The sequence below is a fragment of the Chelonoidis abingdonii genome, chromosome 7 (genome assembly GCF_003597395.2).
Source record: "Chelonoidis abingdonii isolate Lonesome George chromosome 7, CheloAbing_2.0, whole genome shotgun sequence".
Lineage (NCBI taxonomy): Eukaryota > Metazoa > Chordata > Testudines > Testudinidae > Chelonoidis > Chelonoidis abingdonii.
Window position 1 is genome coordinate 1,450,265 of NC_133775.1, and position 15,512 is coordinate 1,465,776.

The 15,512-nt window shown below is 51.1% G+C and overlaps 1 protein-coding gene across 13 annotated transcripts in view; it reads left to right on the forward strand.

Annotated features, from left to right (window-relative positions):
* The window catches only part of PTPRF (protein tyrosine phosphatase receptor type F), a 510,254-nt gene that overhangs the window by 423,589 nt on the left and 71,153 nt on the right, over positions 1-15,512 (forward strand). For 7 of the 13 annotated variants that reach the window (XM_075067539.1, XM_075067543.1, XM_075067547.1 and 4 more), the window contains one exon: positions 13,100-13,217. In XM_075067539.1, coding sequence (XP_074923640.1) covers positions 13,100-13,217 — 118 coding nt within the window. Of the gene's footprint in view, positions 1-10,246; positions 10,274-13,099; positions 13,218-15,512 lie in introns of all 13 variants that reach the window. The other 6 variants (XM_075067537.1, XM_075067540.1, XM_075067545.1 and 3 more) reach the window with 1 other exon arrangement.

Sequence of the window (15,512 nt, forward strand, 5' to 3'; positions counted from 1 at the left end):
TCAGCTGGCAGGGATTTGTTTCCTTGTAGCCCCATCCCTGCCTGTGAGAGGGACATGAGGAGCAGGCACGTAGTATCTGCACCTTGCCACGCAGGGAGTCACCCTTCAGAGAGCTTTAAATAAGTCTTTCTTGTCTGCTTCCTTTTGCATTGCCAGTGTTCAGCCAGGGACAGAGCCACTTAAAGGTTCAGCTCCCCAGGCAGGACTTGCTTCATGTTTGCCCAGCATCAAACCCAGTCCCGCCTATTTGCACATTGCACTGAGAGCCATGAAATTTCCCTAGGGCTCCAGCCAGCTATGCCCATTTACAGCTCTGTTTTCATAAGGTGAGACTCGACCTGGATTTACCTTTGGAAAGACAAAGGTAAACAGAGCAGACAGGTCTGAGAGGGCTAGGCAGGAGTGAAGAGGTGAGGCGGAGCTTGGGAATGGATTTCCCTCCCTGCATACACACTCACTCCATGCTTTGGGCTGCCAGGAGGCTGCAGGAGACTCCCGCAGTGTATTCCGTTGGCGGGCCCTCACCCTGGTCAGCCTAGACTTCCAGCACAAGGAAAAGCAATCTCCTCTCTCTGGGAGTAACTTTCCTGGGGCCCGGGAAGTCTTCAGAGCCTCGCCTGAGGAGAGCCCTGAGCCCTGCACGGGATGGGCCTGGGCCATACTCTGCAAAGAGAATTGTACAAATCCCCAGCTGCAAGTGACAAGTGGCCGATTCAGACCTCGCCTGCTTGAATCAAACCCAATATAAACACTGGAGAGCTGCAGCTATTAATTGATCCATCTCCTGAGTGCAGCTATGAATCATTTACACATTTCTCAGCAGGGAGCACAGTGCTCAGAGCAGGTTTTTTCCCACTCAGACTCTGAAGGATTAAACCCAGTAGTGTGTGGAATAGGACAATGTAAAGGAGAGGAAATGGTCTGAGAGCTGAAGGGCTGGACACGTCGCTGGGATTTCACGTGCTTCTTTATTTGAATACGTAGAAAAGCTGCCTAATGGCCTTTTCTTTTCCCATGAGAGCGTCATCTTCATGCTGTAGCTTGACCAGTTTATCGCCTTCCTGTTTAGCTTGGGGCTAATGGGTTAATGCCAGTTTTAGGCCAAGGCAAGCACTATTGCTCTCATAGTTGCCTTCAGAACCTTTCCTCTTCAGCCAGTCAATCTCCTTTTCATTTCTTGCTCATTTCCTAGACACTGGGGAGTTTAGAGAAAGCAGCTCTGGTCTCTGGAGCCCCCTGCTAGCTCACTGCAATGAGGGTAAATTACAAGGCTAGAAACTTTCCGATGAGTATCCAACTCCTGTCAAATGTTCCCTAAGCTCCTTTTTGCAGGGATGTGTCCATGTCCCTGCAGGAGGGGTATGCCCTGCTGTGTGTGTGTCTGAGACCATGTCGGTATTTCACAGCACCTGAGCAGCTGTTCCATAGCCAAAGATGTACAAAGGGGGTAGGTAGTCCTCGTTAATTAACTGTCATCTTGTCTTGCTAAAAGACTTACCCATCATAGGCCTTGGGCACCCGGGGACGGTGTTGGTTTGTCCCAAGTGTTTTGGTTTGTCTGTTTTTCACACACAAGTTGTGGTCAAGTGTGACGATGTGGTTCTGGCGGGACCCAACTGAGAGTGCCAGTTCAGGACCAATTGCTCCAACAGGGCAGTTACAGCCCCAGGCTGGGGTTTTTCCACCTCTAAGGCAAACCAAACCAGCCAGACAAAAGACTTCGGTGTCACCCCTCTGGCTAACCGCAAGTCACACAAGCAATTTCCTTAGACACTCCAGTCTCCCAGTATCACCACCAGTGCCACACGTCCTGGGGATGAATGGTTATGAAAACCAACACCCCAGTAAAAGAAAAAGGTTCTCTCGATCCCAAAGGACCAAGCCCCAGACCCAGGTCAATATGTTTATTAGAGAATATTTAAATAAGGATGATACACAGAGTTTGGCATGTCAGTCATTAGTCATCGGGGGCAACATACAGAGTATGGGGGGACGCTGGTATTTGGTTATGGGTTAGCATATAGTACATACAGTCTGTAATGTCCCCAATGCGGGGTGTACGGTGGGTGGGGTCAAAGTATAGTAGGGGAGCAGTGAGGGTACATCGCTCATCTAATGGGTTACACATAGTCATGATTAGAGCAAGCAGGCCGGGTAATGGGGACAGGGTGACCCTCACGAGGTGGAATCCAGATCGGTGGGTTCAGGACTCAGGGGATGTAGTTTAGTAGGGGGGTTGTAAGGGTTTTCCCCTCCCCCCCGTGGGGTATACACATCAGATCTTACCCACAAATCACGCTGGTGCCAATCCTTTAGAATCTAAAATCTAAAGGTTTATTCATAAAAGGAAAAAGATAGAGGTGAGAGCTAGAATTGGTTAAACTGAATCAATTACATACAGTAATGGCAAAGTCCTTAGTTCAGGCTTGTAGCAGTGATGAAGTAAACTGCAGGTTTAAATCCAGTCTCTGGAGAACATCCCCCGCTGGGATGGGTCATCAGTCCTTTGTGCAGAGCTTCAGCTTGTAGCAAAGTCCCTCCAGAGGTAAGAAGCAGGATTGAAGACAAGATGGAGATGAGGCCTCCACCGTATATAGGCTTTTCCAGGTGTAAGAACCTCTTTGTTCCTACTGTGGAAAGTTACAGCAAAATGGAGTTTGCAGTCACATGGGCCAGTTTCTGCACACTCTGCTGAGTCACAGGGCGTGTCTTCCTCCTCTCAATGGGTCAATTGTGTAGCTAATGGTCCTTAATGGGCCATCAAGCAGGCTAAGCAGAGCTAATGGCCACTTGTCTGGGATCTTTCCCAGTAACACAACACAAGTTTGAAATACAGACAGCATATAGCCAATATTCATAACTTCAACTACAAAAATGATACAAACATACAGACAGCATAATCATAACCAGTAACCCGTAATCTGGTCTTGTTTTGGTTTGCTTGTTTTTCACACACAAGTTGTGGTCAAGGAAGCAAGTTGCAGGGTTTTTTGGCCCTGTGGAACGCTTGTCAGTCTTTGACATTATGTGGGAAGTTCATTGCTAGCTGTGGATTCTCCCTGGTACTTCTCCAAGCTACAGATCATCCCAGTCCTCTCCATTTCAGGGAAGTTCCATGGAGTGAAATTAGGGGTACGTCTAGACTACGCGCAGTATCGGCGCGTTAAAATCGATTGCTCTGGGATCGATATATCGCGTCCAATCTAGACGGGATATATCAATCCCTGAGCACGCTTATATCAATTCCGGAACTCCACCAACCCCAACGGAGTTCCGGAATCGACATGGCGAGCCGCGGACGTCAATCCCGTGCGGTGAAGACGGGTGAGTAAATCGATTTTAGATATTCGATTTCAGCTACATTATTCACGTAGCTGAAATTGCGTATCTAAAATCGATTTTATTCCGTAGTGTAGACCAGCCCTAGAAGGGAAGCTAAGGCAAGCTGGTAATTGCCATGAGGAGTATTGCTCCTCAAGAACCAAGTGGCTGCAAAGATCAGCTGATAACTTTGTAAGGAGAAGTCTTCCGTGAGTGATTAGGAGAGAACTTTCCCAGCACTGTTTGGGGCGCCAGCAAAGAGGAGCTACTGATCACTGCTTGTGCAGGAATGTTAGGCTCTTCCAGGTGGACAAGACACAAGAAGAGAATTAAACTGATTGCATATCTGGGGTCAGAGAGGAAATTTTCTTCTGGGCATGTGGACAGGGCCCCTCTTGGATGATCTGCTAATTAAGAGTGGGCATAGTCTACCCCAGGGGTGGGCAAACTACGGCCCATGGGCAGGATCTGGCCCCTCAGGGTTTTGGATCCGGCCCACGGGATTTCCCCCCATGGCACCACGGACCCAGCGTTGCTCACAGAAGTGTCCCTTGGGTAGGGGGGCAGAGGGCTCCGGTGTGTTGCCCTTGCCTCCAGGCACCGCCCCCCACAGCTCCCATTGGCCGGAAATGGGGAACCGCGGCCAATGGACGCTTCGGAGAGGTACCTGGAGGTGTGAAGGACAGCACACGCAGAGTCCTCCGTCCCCCCTCCCCCAGGCACCACAGCACTTCCTGGAGTGGTGTGGAGCCAGGGCAGGCACCCCAACTCCCTGCCCTGAGCCCCCTTGTACACCCGGCACCGCTCCTGCACCCCAAGCTCCTGCCCTGAGCTCCCTGCCACACCCTTCCTGCACCCCAACCTCTGTCCTGAGCCCCCTCATACACCCTGCACCCCTCCTCTGCCCCAGTCCCTTGCCCTGAGCTCCTTCCTGCACACCACAACCTCTCCCACACCCCAACCCCCTGCCCTGAGCTCCCTGCTGCACCCTTCCAACACCCCAACCCCCTGCCCCGGCCCTGCATACCATTTCCCCACCCAGATGTGGCCCTCGGCCCAAAACGTTTGTCCACCCCGGTCTATCCAGTCTAGGCCCTGCAGTGGTATAAGATGTTGCTGCTAAAGCTGACTCCAGACTGGTCCCTGTTTGATGCTGAGAAAGACAGGGAGTAATTGGAGCCGAAAGGCAGAATAGAGGGAAATGGAGATGTTAGTTATTCAGATAATAGAGAGCCACGGTGATCCAGAACCAGTTAAGCTGTGCGGGAAGCCAGCAGTGAGGCAGCAATCCTGGTGCCGGAGAGTGTTTCTTTTCCTTTGCCAGCCACCTTCCTAGGGACTGTAATTGGTTGTTCGAAAGGTCCTGTGGGGGAGTCGAGGCCTCTCGTCTGACAGGGCTATGCTGTGACTGATTTTCCCATTAAAGGTCTTTATATTTAAGTAAATGTTTAGTCTGTGGCCTCACCCCCGACTGGCAGACAGCAGGGCAGATTGGTGTCTGGCCTGGGGGAAGACCTCACAGATAGCGACAGGTGCTGCGGTATCACAGACTTCGGTCTGAGCACAACCACATGGCTGGGCTGCATCTCCCATATGGGCTCTGCTGGTGGTGCAGGAGATAAGCCAAGGCTGGTCTCGCGAGTGGAGGCTCCCGACTCTGGGCTGGCTTTGGGAGAACCCACGAGAGCATAGGAGGAGAGCAAGCTACTTGAAGCAGAACAATTTCTTTCACTTGTGCTGGGTCTGTGGCTCCTGAGTCCTTGTGGGCTCCATACACGGTCTGAGTGTGATCCTTTCCCCGTGGAGCTGAGAGTCCTGTGGCCGGCAGAGCTTGCCGACTCCAGCTTCCAGAGCAAATGGGGAGACCCACCCACATTCATGTGGTACCCTGCCCCCAGGCAGCAGCCCTTCCACTCCCTATGTGCTCCGTGAGCAGTAACCCAGTTCTTCCCTTCCTCCTGGGCAATCCTGGGCTCGTGGGTGTCTCCAGGAGAGAGGAGCAGGATCCGTGACCGTTCCTCACCTCCCCAGTTGCCAGGAACCGACCCGTTACGCTGCAGATCCACATAGTGAGCCAAAGTGGGACCAAGCGGATCACAGCTGGAAGGCGATAGGACATCGGCCCCCATCTGTGGGCTCAGATTCAGCACGGAGAGGGGGTGCAGCTCACCCAGCTGGGGAGATGGGCCGTCTCTGTCACTGGGGCACTTCCAACGTCTCTGGTGCTCTGCTCTCAATGAGCCCTCCCCAGACATGCTCCCCGTGTGCTGACCCTCTGCTAATCGAGGAGGGCTTTCCCAGAAAGCATCCAGCTCTGGGAACCAGCTGACCACGCTGGGAGTGAAGAGAACTGACTGCTGCTTCGACTGCTCCATTCTGTGCTTCACCCATGGAGCACGTACAGTCCCAAGGGAAAGCTTCATAGTGAGGCTGAGGGTGAGTGTCACAAACAGCCATGCTCTGTCCATCTGTCCGGCATTCACAGACCATCTCAGTGCATGTCCTGCCAAGCTTCTCAAAAATAGCAGAGGAATGAAAACAGGTTCTCTGTGAGTAGTGTGCCTGGGAAATTAGTGAGCCCCATTCCCCTGTGCCCTCCCCTCCGCCCACCCCACACAAGCATCAGGAAGAAGGCGTGTACTGAGCCCCGCTGCTCTGCCCGTAGGGTGATTTGCAGAGACCCCTTCTGAAGCCTCCCTTCCCCTGTCGTTAGTCACCTGGCTTGGGAGGAAGACTTAGTGCCCTGCTTTCAAAAATGGGGCAAAAGTGAAAAGCATCTGCCAAGAGCAACTCCGGAGCAGGAGGTAATGCAACAGGCTAGACCACTGGGGCCTCTCTGCAGCCCGAGTTCTGAGCAAGTGCTGCACGTAACGGGGATCTCACTGTCACCACTGCATTCAGCGGACAAAGAGGATCAAAAAGCTGCCTTGCACAGGTGAGCTAGTCAAGAAGGGCCATAAGTCCATGCTCAGGGGAGGCGACTGTTTCCTTGGAGAGGGACATAACTGCGATGCGTGGTGCTGAAGTGCAAAATGAAATGTCGTAAGTGCATTGCAGCGGCTATAAATACAGGCTGTTAGCTTTAGCACTTTCTTGTGCCATCTTGTCTCCTGCATGCAGCACCATCTGAATCCTGTTTATCAAGGCTTCTGCGTTCTCAAGATCAATTTGTCTTGCTCAGCACCCTTAAACACTTACGAGGTAATTGAGCTGGTTTAGGAGGGAAATGTTTTTATCTGCAGGTGATATTTTCGTAATGAAACTGAATTTATAACTGAGTCTGTGCCCAGGCATGGCGTCTCAAACATGTTCCTACAGGATCTAGCCCCACTCTCATCTGAAAGAAAATTGCAATATGAAGAAGATGTAAATTTAAATGGCTCCATCAAGATAAAAATTCCTCCTCAAATCTCCTGTATCTCCTGTATGCAGCTATTGCATGTACATGGTTGGCTTATTACATCCCCCCCGTGTGGTGTGAGGAGGTTAGTGGGGGCACCGGCCTTCAGAATCTGCATCTGCTCCATTGTTCAGCACATAGGCATGGGGTTGGCAGCTCGGTGGTGCTGCTGCAGGTGTTCTCGGTCGGAGTCTGGACAAACTCCGAAGTAGTATTTGGGATGGGGCTTTAATCAGGCTCATAACCTGCGTGTTCTCCCCTCCTGCCAGAGGCACAGTGCTTGGAGCAGGAATGTTCCTGAAAGGAAAAGCTGCCGGTCCTTTGAGCCTTTCTCCAGCAAGATTTTCGTCAAGCTGTAGGGCAATGGAGTGACCTGCAGAGGTGGTCAGCTGCACACTGCGCACTTCACCCAGCTCGGGATGGTTAGTGCAGGTAGAATTGGAGCCAGGAAGGATATAATTACTCAAGTTGGAGTGAAGACAGAACACTGGAGATAACACCCAGACCTTGTGAAAGAGGATCTTTAATGATGGCATTTGGTCAGGACCTTGGTTTTATATGACATCTCTGGGGATGACCTGACCTCTTCCTTGAAAGAGACTTTTAGGATGGTTTATGGGCACAATTTTAGTTGCAGTATAATGCCATTCTGTCGGTGCAATATAATAGAAATTCAGAGGAGCAGTTTAGCCAATAGCTGGTTCCTGCTGAATTCAGAGATTAAAACAGTAAAATGCTGAAGATGTGCCAGGTATTTTAATACTCCAAGGTTCTACAAGAGCCCCCGTCATTCAGACACAGCCCAGTCTATGAGAGCACCTCGGCTACCTTGTGGCTCTGCTAACGTTAGCTCTTCAGGGGCATCTGCAGCTCTCCAGCCCCACTGCAAACATGAACGGGGCTTTGGGGTGGGAACCCTGCCTATTGCTGGGGGCCGGGGGTGAAGCGCAGAGTGGTGAAGTGACTTTTCCAGGGCCTCACCATAAATAAGCCTCAGAGCTAAGAACAGAACTCTTATTCCTGACTCTAGTTCCTGTGTGTTAACCACTAGACAATGCTGCTTCTGCACAGATGCTGTAACTCACGTCACTTAATGCATTGCCTTAGCCAAAGGAACCTTGCCACGATCTCTGTGGCCATTCCTGCTGCATGCAGCCTACCAGGACCTAGCTGCCGGCATGGGCAGTAGTGGCCTAGCCCTGTCTGAGTTTAGTGACCGAGATGCCATTGGATGTCTTGCAGGCTCCCGTCCATTTGTAGCAGTTATCAGCAATCGGTGCGCTCTCCCTAGGATGGCAGGTGAGCCTGCCACAGTTGGGGCGCGCTACAGGAAACGTTTCATAGCCCTGCCTGCAGGGAGCTCTTCCTGCCCAATGTGCATCTGCCACGTGCCGTTCTTTTGTTACACAGTAGGAGGCGTTGTTCACATCAGGATTTCTCATCTAAGTGTTCAGCAGGTTTGATGCTCTGGTTTCCCGGTTTGCTGAGCCTGTGACTTCGTGTGCGCTGGGGTCCTCTTTTGTACGCTGCGTAGGTGAGGTGGGACTTGCAGCTCAGCTTTGTGTGAGCCCAAAGTGCCTCCACAACATAAGAACGGCCATTGTCGGTCAGACCAAAGGTCCATCTAGCCCAGTATCCTGTTTGCCATCAGTGGCCAATGCCAAGTGCCCCAGAGGGAATGAACAGAGCAGGTGGGTAATCAATGAGTGATCCATCCTGTCACCCATTCCCAGCTTCTGGCAAACAGAGGCTAGGGACACCATCCCTGCCCATCTTGGCTAATAGCCATTGATGGACCTATCCTCCAGGAATTTATCTGGTTCTTTTTAGAACCCTGTTAGTGTCTTGGCCTTCACAACATCCCCTGACAAGGAGTTCCACAGACTGACTGTGCATTGTGTGAAGAAATACTTCCTCTTGTTTTAAACCTGCTGCCTATTAATTTCATTGGATAACCCCTAGTTCTTGTGCTATATGGAGGAGTAAATAACACGTCCTTATTTCCTTTTTCTGCACCAGTCAAGATTTTATAGACCTCTCTCATATCCCCCCTTAGTCGTCTCTTTTCCAAACTGAACAGTCCCAGTCTGTTTAATCTCTCTTCAGATGAAGCCATTCCAGACCCCTGATCGTTTCTGTTGCTCTTCTCTGTACTTTTTCCAATTCCAGTATCTCTCTTTTGGGATGGGGCGAATAGATGTGTACACAGTATTCAAGATGTGGATGTGCCATGGATTTATATAGAGGCAATAGGATATTTTCTGTCTTATTATCTATCCCTTTGTTAATGGTTCCCAACATTCTGTTCATTTTTTGACTGCTGCTGCACATTGAACGTTTGTTTACAGAGAACTAGCCACAGTGACTCCAAAATCTCTTTCTTGAGTGGTAACAGCTAATTTTTATCCCATCAGTTTGTATGCATAGTTGGGATTATGTTTTCCAAAGCACATGGGGGGAGGGATAGTTCAGTGATTTGAGCATTAGCCTGCTAAACCCAGGGGTGTGAGCTCAGTCCTTGAGGGGGCCACTTAGGGATCTGGGGCAAAACCAGTACTTGATCCTGCTAGTGAAGGCAGGGGGCTGGACTCAATGACCTTTCAGGGTCCCTTCCAGTTCTAGGAGATAGGAATAGCTCCACTCTTTTTTTATTAGTTTGCATTTATCAACATTGAATTTCATCTGCCATTTTGTTGCCCAGTCACCCAGTTTTCTGAGATCTCTTTGTAACCCTCACAGTCTGCTTTGGACTTAACTATCTTGAGTAATTTTGTATGATCTGCAAGTTTTGCCACCTCCCTGTTCACCCCCTTTTCCAGATCTGCCTTCTTGCAGATGACGTAGTATCAAAAGAATTTTGAACGTAACATCAGCACTTCCTCTGTTATTTACTGTGTTAATAGCTCTGATTTCCAATGAGAGACAATGGCTGGAAAGTCACCATGCACAACACTCTGGAGCAGAGAGCAATCTGTGATTGGGTTCTGGACCAAAAATCTCTCTCAGTTGCTACTGCTCTCAGTTCCCTGGGTGGTGGCAATAGGGGAAGCCCTAGTGAGGATAGGTCTGTAGGCAGCCAGCATTGTCCAGAGCAGGTCTAGATGACCCAGTGATTATAACATTCAGACCTTGTCTATGTCAGGGCTCCCCGATTCCTAGCACCAGTGGAGTTAGCAGAAAAAGCTAGTTGTAGGCAAGGCAGGAGAGAGGGAGGGGCCCAGAGACCCCTGTCTGCAAATTAGCAAGTGGTCACCTCTCCATGTTCGTGAGAGGGAAGCTGCTCGGCCTTGCTTTGTATATGTTCTCTCAGCCCTGCTGCACAGGCTGGCTGCATGTAGGGGATTGCACTGTATCCATGTCTGTCCTTGGATACAGCCTGTGCTGAGTGATCCTCGTGTGTGTAAGTGTTATAACCCATACCCCGTCCTGCTAACCCAGGCTATTGTCATCTCCCCCACTTCCTAGAAGTCCTCCCTTAAAATTCTGTCTTCATTTTTCTCTCCTCCTTCCTTTCTCCCCCATCAGTGGAGGGCTGAGGACTCCATCGACCATGTAAGTACCACTCCTGTGTGTTCTCATTTGGATCAGAGGGGTCTGGCAAATCGATGTATGAATTTTGTAGACATAGTGCTGTCAAAACATCCCTTTCACTCCCTTAATGAGGCTGGAGAGTTGCACTGTGAAACCTTCCACAAGCACCAAATCCAGAGAAAATTGGCATTTAGATTGCTGCTAAATGCAGAAAAGCAATTGACATTTTCTATAATCTGTGTTTCCAGCTTGTTGCAATGCAATTTTAGGCAGACTCAAGTGATCGACTCAGGAGGTGCATCCTACTCTCTGCAGTAGTTGGCTCAGCTAGGTGTATGGTAAAATAAGATATAGAATCTTTAAACCTCATTGATCCTAGTCATGAAAAATAACCTACACGCTCAACCGTGACCTTTGGCTGAAACAGAGACTGTAATAGGAAAACAATCACATCTAAACAGTTAAATCCAGTTTTTCCCAAGCAATTTTGAAATATAAATTTGGAGGAACAAACTAGAAAATGACCTTTTTAGAGTCAGCAATTCCCTCCCCCTTCCCCCCCCACCCCTCGTGGGCTTCCCAGGCCCAGTCCGTTTCTCCTGCTGTTTAAATGGAGGCATTTTCCTTGGAGTGGTTTTGTGATGACAGCCCTATGTTTCCATTCTGTAACCATCTCTTCCTTGCTCCATCCCCATCTTACTTCCCCTCCCAGTGGCATGAGACCTTGCACGAGAATTTCTCTTTGCATGGGGTTGGGAGGAGTTAATCCTTGTGGGCGGGTCAGAGTCTGCTGGTGCTCTGTGGGGTGCTCTCCATGGCTCTGTGGGCACCAGTTTCCTGTGCACTTGCTCACTCACATAGGTGAGGAGTGGAGAGGTGGGATTTCGCTCCTGTCCAAAATTCTACTGTCATTCTTGTTGGTGCTTGTTGATTTGTGTCTCTGGCTTTGCTGGTTCCACAATGACAATCAGGTGGCTTGGGTGGAGTATGGCTGGGCAGGCACCTCACAGGTGGGTCTGGTGTTTGGGAGACCAATTACTGGGCAAGCAGCAATGATTCCAGAGCAAACAAACAGAAGATTCCTTGAAAGGCCTTGAAGGAATCCCTGGAAAGTAGACACAAGTCCCAGGAGGCATCGCATCTCCCCACTTCCACAGTGCCAGTCCTACCCTGGCCCCTTCGCACATGATTCACCCTCCCTTGCCACCCTGGCCCGTTATTCCTTGTGTTTGTTTTCATCCCGTAGTAGTGCATCTCTCACCCCTGGCCAGCGGCTCTACCCTGGTGCATGGAGGATTGGGTCTGAACAACTGAGCCCGTGGCTGTGGCACGGCAGAGAACGGGGTCTGTCCTGCATGGCCCCGCTCAGCTTGGGGAGTCGAGTGGGGTTTTGCCTTTCCAGGAACGTCCCTATGTTGTCCAATAGGCAACATGGAGGAGAAGTGGGGGAGAGGCTGTGGGGGGGTCTGACAGGCTTTAGTGGAAGTAAATCGGTGGCCCCTGTGGAGCGAGGATGCAGAGGGAATGCACCAGAGGCCAGGCTCTGTCCTACAGAGGTCATTAGTGTGCGCTGGGGTCCCTGCTACAGCGCTCCCTGTTCGCCTCTTAGCCAGGACAGCCTGCGGGGAGCTCCGCAGGGTGTTATGGCCTTGCCCTGCCTTCTGGGGGCTGTGCTTACCAAGGCAGATCCCGGTCATAACGTCAGTGACAGCCATGTCCTAGGGGTCGTTTTCCTCTGCCTGTCCGCAGAGTCTGAGCCGCTTGGCTGCCAGTCCCAGGCCCTTCGCGGGTGGAGCCCCATCAGCTGGAAGGTGGGCGTGCTCGGTTCTTTGAGTTAAATGTGCCTGGGGGGCTCATACTCTCCTGGTGCCCCGGGAAGGGTGGAGCCGGGGGGGGGGGGGGGGGTGCTGCACAGCAGCAAGGCATTCTCAGCAGGAGCTGTAACGTTCTGAGCACGTCCTCCTCTCCAACCTCAGTTACTTCACTGCTAGTAGGGCCTTCCCTCCACCGCCAGCAGCACAGGGCTTCCATGGCTGGGCTGTGGGGCAGCTGTTGGACTGAGCTGGAGTGATCCCAAGTTCCTGTCCCCTGGCTAAGCCCACCTCACAGAACTTGCCCCACCTTGCGTATACATGGACCCTCTCTGGCAACGATGGTGCAGCGGAGTTTCAGCCTGGGGGGCCAAAGCAGCAATGCCCTGACGAGCCCCTCTCCTGGAACCCAGCGGCTCCCTCACCCTGAGTTGTCTCCCAGGAGTTCCCAGCAGGATTCCAGGCTGCTTCAGATTCCAAAATCAGCCTCAGTGAGGGTTGCACTGATGTACCCCAAGCTGGCCTTCTGCTTTTGTTGGTGGCTTTGATTGTTGTGATCCTCTCGTGCTTGCTAGCAGGATCCTGGCTGTCCCTCAGGGCTTTGCCTAGAATGCAGCTTCCAACTCCAAACTTTCTGGAAACAGCAACTGTGGAGGCAGGAGTGGGGATGAGGCTCAGAGGAGTTAGGGTAGGGGTGGGCTTCATGCCCTCTCAGCCTCGGTTTCCAGGCAGGTTTGCACAGGTCTAGTGACCGCTTTGGGTATGGGCACAAAACCCGGAGTGTCAGAGAGGTGGCATCTTCGTGAGAGAGGGCAAGTGAGGTGTTAGAAATGGAACCACTGGAACGAATGTCATCATCATTCCATTAACGCTGCACAGGTGCGAGGTTAGAGACCTGCTGGGGGTGTGATGCACAAAACGAAACCAGCCAACATCAGTGCGTTTCTGGCTGAAACCCTCCTTCCTGCACCCCAAGCAGTAACAATATTTGTTGTTTCTTGCTTATTTTCTGCTCATCTTATGAATGGTCCCGCAGGAAACCATCATAGGAGGCCTTCTACCTGAAACCACCTATTCCATCACTGTCGCAGCCTACACCACCAAAGGAGATGGTGCACGCAGCAAACCCAAAGTCGTCACTACGACGGGGGCAGGTGAGTGGGTGGTGCTGCTGGGCGGGTTTATGGGATTCCTTGGGACCTGGCACAGCTGATACTGCTGAGGACACACGTTTGGAAGGAGTGGGGAGGCTGGGGAATGTCATGGGGATTTGTTCTGCTGCAGTGGGAGCAAAGGATGAGAGGGCAACCTGCATCCCTTACGCACAGGCTTTACATGTGGATCAGTTGTGCAGGGTTCACACAGAGCAGAGGTGCAGGTGGGAAATGGACAGTCACGGAGAGGGAAAAGGGGGAGAAAAAGCAGCTGCCCTTTAGAAGAGATCTGTGAAAACCTTTCAGCCTTATCACACCCTTCAGGCCAGGAAGTAGGGAAGGGAAAGCCAGGTCCTAGACACCAAGCCTCACCCCACCTCTGAAATGAAGTCCTCACACAGCTTTCTGATGCACGGACATCTGGTTGGGACGGTTGGAGGGATTAGCCACGTTGGCCATAGAGCCTCCTGCAACAGCCTTCGTTGCACTGAAGGGTTGAGAGGCAGTTAGAAGTGGGTCCAGCCCATTTTTGATGCTGCACCTCTACATGTAAATAGAAATGCCCAGCTTAAACCAACAGCTGCTGCAGAAGTGCAGCAAAATGCTGTATGCAGTCTCCAGATCCTGCTGAATCCAGCCAGAGTTTGTTTCCAAAATTCTACTGTCTAAACAGACGTGTATCTAGTGCGTGCCCAGAAGAACCCATGTCCTGGTTCAGGGACACCACGAGAACACGTCAGGCACTTGGCTTTTCTCTGAGAACATGATGGGAGCAGATTTGGTTTGTTCTTGAGAGAGAGGACCAACTAGCCGGCATTGCCTAGTCATTGATTTTTGGATCACTAGCCCTGTCCTCCACGTGGTAGTCCTGCTGTTCGGCAGACTAACCCCAGGCATAGTGTTTATCGCTCATTATAATGGGAATGCATTTTGCATGAACTGGAAATCTGAGTTCCTGGTCCATTTAACCCAGGAACAGCTCTCTCTCCATGCTGCTCCAGATGACACCAGGATAACTCCAGAAGTCATTTCCACTGTCCGCATCTCAGCTGCACTATCCCCCATTCCACACTAGGATGTATGTTCTGAGGAGTTAACACAACTGTCCTGCAAACAGGAGAAGCTTCCTACCCATCCCACTGCTACACCGTAAACTGCAGCAGATCATCCCTCCTCGTAATGCACATTTATAGATAACGATATGTTGAATCAGCTTTGAAAAATCGTCTGTCCCTAACTCCTGGCTGCTGTTAGCGATTGTGTTGTGAGGTCGAGTAATGGAGAGAGCGACATTAGCAATGTATATTGAATTATATGTGCTTAAATAGTAACAGAGTCCCCTCCTACAGCTTTGTCCAGCTCCTAGGGACAGAACCTAGGGAAGGGAACAGTGTTGTGGGCCTCTGAGGGCAGAATTGGGCCAGAACATCATCAAATACAGTGTCTGGTTCATTATCACCAGGACATGATCCCACTGATTAGGAATGTTTTCCTTATCAGTTGGATTGTAGACCAGTCTGGTCTGCTTCGGAATGGGGACGCCCTTTGTGTGAGTAGTGGGGAATCCAGGTATTAAATCCTCAATTCCAAACTAACGGTTCTTAACCTGTGAAGGCAGCAGCCCTTCACTTGCGCAGCATGAGCAGAATTTCAGTGGCTTGTGTGGCGAAGTGGGAATGTTCTTACTGTGTTCTTTGAATGCTGAGTGGGGGGTGTCGGCCTGGGAGGGTTGCAGGGGAGTTTTGCTGGGACTGTCTGCATTGGGGGATGGGAGCCTTTCCTTGAGGGATGATACCTGAGCATGTAACATGAGAACCCAGGATGGGGGTTGGAGGCCAGGTGACACCTCTGCCTGAGACACTGCACAAAGGCTGGGGGAGGAGCTGGAGGGAGGCTGAGTGAGAGGCTGGAGGGAGGTTCAGTTTGGAGCTGGCTGGGGAAATGGAGGGGAACCTGGACGGGGCTCAGGCTTCCCAGCGGGGCTGTGGTGTCTCTGGGGCCCCCAAGATGGACCTGCCTGAGGGGGGTCCTGTTGTCTGTACCTGCAAGGCCTGTCTTAAACTGTGTTCCTGTCGTCTAAATAAACCTTCTGTTTTACTGGCTGGCTGACTGCTGTTTACCAGTCACATCAACATTCACGTCATGAATTGGTTCATCAGCTAAACCAAAATATATTCTGACTGCTAACAGCCCACTCCGCACCACTTACTGCCTCTGCAGATGGTAAAATTATAAGGTTTGGGGATGACATTTTTCTGCATTCAGATAGATCAGGATGCTGGGTATGGGTTTAGT